Source organism: Berghia stephanieae, chromosome 8 (assembly GCF_034508935.2).
Source record: "Berghia stephanieae isolate SIO BIC M18660-M18661 chromosome 8, UCSD_Bste_1.3, whole genome shotgun sequence".
NCBI lineage: Eukaryota > Metazoa > Mollusca > Gastropoda > Nudibranchia > Aeolidiidae > Berghia > Berghia stephanieae.
In genome coordinates, this window is record NC_088367.1 from 3,337,171 (window position 1) to 3,342,170 (window position 5,000).

General features: G+C 36.5%; 1 protein-coding gene across 1 annotated transcript in view; it reads left to right on the forward strand.

The window, feature by feature from the left end:
* Positions 1-5,000, forward strand: part of LOC144977943 (uncharacterized) — a gene marked incomplete in the record, with an annotated part of 62,916 nt that overhangs the window by 36,002 nt on the left and 21,914 nt on the right. The window contains 2 exon segments of the mRNA XM_078923353.1: positions 1,158-1,341; positions 1,619-2,087. Coding sequence (XP_078779479.1) covers positions 1,158-1,341; positions 1,619-2,087 — 653 coding nt within the window.

Genomic DNA, 5,000 nt, shown 5'->3' on the forward strand with positions numbered 1-5,000 from the left:
ATTATCATTATTATTATTATTATTATTATTATTATTATTATTATTATTATTATTATTATTATTATTATTATTATTATTATTATTATTATTATTATTATTATTATTAAAACAATAAGTCTGGCTTGAGTTATCAATTACTCTCACCAGATTATGGGTTTATACCGAGATAAAATGACCCCATCTAGAAATAGGATAGCTGTTTGTTTCTGTTATCCAACGGCTAGAACAATAACAACCTACAGACAGACTAATCAACATCACTGACTCGGAAAACAACACGAATTTAAAATAAAATTTGGCCAGAAAACTCGTCCTTCAAATATCGATCGATTAAAATGACCCTCATCCTGTCATAAACTCTCATAAATCTGGGTCCGAAGTCCCAGGTTCATGAGTGTTTTTGACAATATGAAGGTCATATTAATCGATCGATATTTGAAGGACGAGTTTTCTGGCCAAATTTCATTTTAATACGTGATTATTTTCTCTCTCTACAGAGTAGGAAGGCAGTAATGCCTAGTAATCCGTCTTGCTACTTGACTGAGATATCATTATATATATACAAGGGGCAGCGTGGCTCAGCGGTACGGTCTTTGCTTCGTACCCGAACGGTACCGAGTTCGATCACCTGCCGTTGCGCTGTGGCCTTGAGCAAGTCACTTACCTCGCCCTAGCTCAATTTGCGGCGCTGCACTGCGGCTGACGCCTGGGTTATTCCAGTCTTCCCCTGGAATAATAGAGATTAGAGAAAATATTCCCCTTGGGGATGAATAACGGGAATTATATATTGGTCACAGTCCTGGGCCAGGGTTTTGAGGCTGTCAATATCTTTTCGATGAAAAGCGCATATTTATCATCTGTAAATAAATTTTCTTCCATCATGTATCAAATACATTTAGAAACAAAAACCCAAGAACTGGTTTCAACAACACAAGGAAAGGAAACATCCAACTGTTTCAGCCAACACCTTAACACACATGATGTTAAAGCTAAGAACATTTGCACTAGACAAGAGATTTCTGGAGGCAGATTACTAACTGGATAATAGAAACAGACTGACAAACTCGGAAGTGACGCACACATTCACAGTCTATAGAGACTGCGCAGCCATATTCATTCTTTCATTCATTTATTCGATGATCATGTCTCATCACCAGGAACCTCGGCGAGAACCACATCGGCCACCTTCCTACAGCAGGGCTAGTCAATCTCCAGAAACTCAAGGTCTTCCACAACAAGGAGCTGAGGGAGTTCCCGCCCAAAGAGGCCTTCCCCAACATCAACCACTTCGTTCTCGCCTATGCCTATCATTGCTGCGATTTTATTCACTCAAGATCCGAGGTCAGTGAACTGTATTATTATTATTATTATTATTATTATTATTATTATTATTATTATTATTATTATTATTATTATTATTATTATTATTATTTCATCATCATCATCATCATCATCATCATCATCATCATCATCATCATCATCATCAGCAGCATCATCATCAGTTTTGCATTGTTCTTTTTTCCTTTGTCTAGCACTGTTTCATACACTTTTTCATATCTGTAGATTATATTGATATATTATTATTACAGATACCTTCTCCATTCACATAATGCAATAATATTATATTTATATCAATTCTCCCTGCTGCCAAAACTTCTGGATGGATAAATGGGAAAAAAAAAACAAAAAAAAACAAAAAAAAAAACAAAAAACAAACAAAAACCAACCCCCCCCAAAAAAAAAAACCAAAAAAAAAAAAACCAACAACACGAAACAAAAAAAAAAAAACAAAAAAAAAAAACAAAAAAAACAAAAAAAAACAAAACAAACAAAAACAACAAAACCAACAAAAAACCAACAACAACAACAACAACAACAACAACAACAACAACAACAACAACAACAACACGAAACAAATATAAACAAACAAAAACAAAACCCCCCAAAAACAAAACAGCACAGCTACCAGCCCGACGTGAGGGAAAAAATCATCTGGATGAACGGGAATCGCTGGCCCGGATTCGGCTATTACAACCGGTCCATGGCCTGGCCCGACCACATCCTCTACCCTCGAAACAACGGCAACAGTAAGAGCTGAGCACACTGTGCACTGTGTACTGTGTAGTGTGTAGTTTAGTTACTCGACTTCGTCTATATTTAATTTGCATGCGTGCATGGATTTATTTTGTCAAACTCTTCGTGTGCGCACATATTATTATTATAAGCAGGTCTGATAACCGAACGCATGATAAATGGGGCTCTGTTCGACGTGTACGTATATTATTATGCAGGTCTGACATCCGAACCAACCTACTTATGGGCCTATCTAGTTTAACATTGTTTTTATTGGACAATATTTTGAACCCATAAGGAATTGGGTTATCAGACCTGTAAATAAGTGCACGTCGGATCTGTTTAACTCTCTCCTTTCCCATCATTTTCAGTATTTTCCCAAGAATGGCAGGCTTACCCAGCAGAAAAATTGTTTTTTTTTTAAAACTCAAACAATCTCTCTAGAAAACAACTTTATGTTCTTATTAATTAAACAAAGATCATAATGAGGTACCAAAAAAAAAAATCTAAATAAGAACAACTGTAGATAATATCTTTTTTGTGTCGTGACAAATGTGACGATTTTGCTGTAGGTGGTAAGGAGAGGGTTAACCAGTTAACTGCCATACTCATAAAAAAAAAAACAACTTACATTTAAACATTTGGCCAGAAAACGTGTTCTTCTAATATCTATCGATCGGGTAAATTGACGCTAATCTTGGCAAAAACTCTCAAACTTGGACTTCGCTATGTCCCAGGTTTGAGAGTTTTTGTCAAGACTCAAAGTAGTTTCAATTGATCGATATAATTTGAGGGAAGAGTTTTCTGACCAAACTTTTATATACGAGTTTTATTCTGAGTACGGCAGTTCGTAATGGGCATGATCTATATTAACTTTCCATGTGCTTGAGGTCATTGGTCACATTGCAAAGTGTGTTCAAAATGACCCACATAGTGAAAAGTGTTCACAGTTTGAGAAATATCTAACATTACGATTGGTCATTTCTCTCAGCATGACTCATGGGTATGTTTACAACTTTCATTAACAAAGCAGCGTGTTTAGATACATTAAGAAATGTCCAATCGTTGTACAGCAACAAATCATGTGATTGATGACTCGGTTGGACGAAAACAAGAATATAGATCGCTCCCATTGGTTGATAGTGTTCTAATGGACGACATTTTGGGTTGGGTTGGGAGTATTTCATTCAATGGGAGCGATCTATATTCAGGTTTTCGTCCAACCAAGTCATCAATCACATGATTTGTTGCTGTCCAACGATTGGATATTTCTTCACAAATGTAAACACTCTTTTTTGTTTATGAAAGTTGAAATCATACTCATGCGTCAAGTTGAATGAAATGACCAATCGAGATGTTAGATATTTCGAAAGCTGTGAACACTTTTCACTATGTGTGTCACTTTGAGCACATTTTGCAATGTGACCATGACCTTGAGCACACGGAAAGTGAATATAGATCCTGCCCATTGGTTGATAGTGTAATGGACACCATTTTGGGTTGGGTTGAGAGAATTTCAATGGACATGATCTATATTACCGTTCCATGTCCTCGGGGTCATTGGTCACATTGCAAAGCGTGTTCAAAGTGACCCACTTAGTGAAAAGTGTTAACAGTTTCTGCAACTTTTAACACCACGATTGGTCAATGTGTTTAGCTTGACACATGTGTATGTTTACAACTTTCATAAAAAAAAAACAAAGCAACGTGTTTACATTTATTGAGAAATGTCCAATCGTTGTCCAGCAACAAATCATGTGATCGATGACAAGGTTGGACGAAGACATGAATATAGATCGCCCCCCCCCCATTACAACAATGAGCCCCCAACAATATGGATTATCAGACCTGTATATAAGTGGACGTCACGTTTGCATCTTGTCACACCATATTATATAATAACACAGTTTGTGCCTTAATATTTGTTTTCTGCTTTTTTAAATTCTCTTTTTGTATTTTGACTGTAGTAGTGTTTTTTTGTGTTGGTTGTTTTCTGTCGTTGACGTGATTGGTCATCCCCCCCCCCCCCCCCCCACACACACACACTCCCAGTTTTAACCATCTCTCAATTCGACATCTTTTTCTTTTTTTCATGTAAATATTTTAATGATATTGTGTAAGATATAAATAGAATGGAGTTGACGTCACTCAGGTCTTTGTTATTGTTTTTTGCCATCCGCGTTTATGAACAATTCTCACTAAACAGTATTGACCAGACTATAAATCTTCAAGATTACACACAATTTTGTGTGTTGGTCGTTTATACTTCCGGATGGCAATTTTGTGAGCTTCTTAGCTAATCGCATACTATCTATACTTTATTTATACAAGATAAGGAAACTCATTGTCGAAGTCAATCGTATGCTTATCAATTTAATAATACGCTTCAACAGTCGTAACGTCACTTCCCTCGTAATGACGCATGGAACTTAGTAACTGGCGGAACAATGGCGGACGCCCTTATGAAATATGTCTCCGACGAGCATAAAAACGTATCCAGAGGAAAAAAATCTATTATAAAACAGATCATGTTTTGACTTTTACACATTCTGATCACAAGACATATGAAAAGTTCTAGCCAGCATGAAGAATAAAAAGTACCGATTTTCTTTGTTTAGAACCACGATGGCCGCCGTTGCTGGGCGACGTGACCTCAGACTATTGAATCCGATTTAATGTTCTCATTAACCTTTTACATTCCCTCCATCGGCACAACAACCTGTCAATTGACACTTAGATAATCACGCCTCTCGGACAGTCGTCATACTACTGTAAACAATGGCAGTGATTGGTTGACATAATATCAAACTACATTGGTTTTACTATCGATGATATGTGTACGTCTAAGTAAAATACCTACTGTTCTACCGCTTGATCAATAGAACCAACACAGAAAATCATGTGTAAACTTATATGTTTATGATATG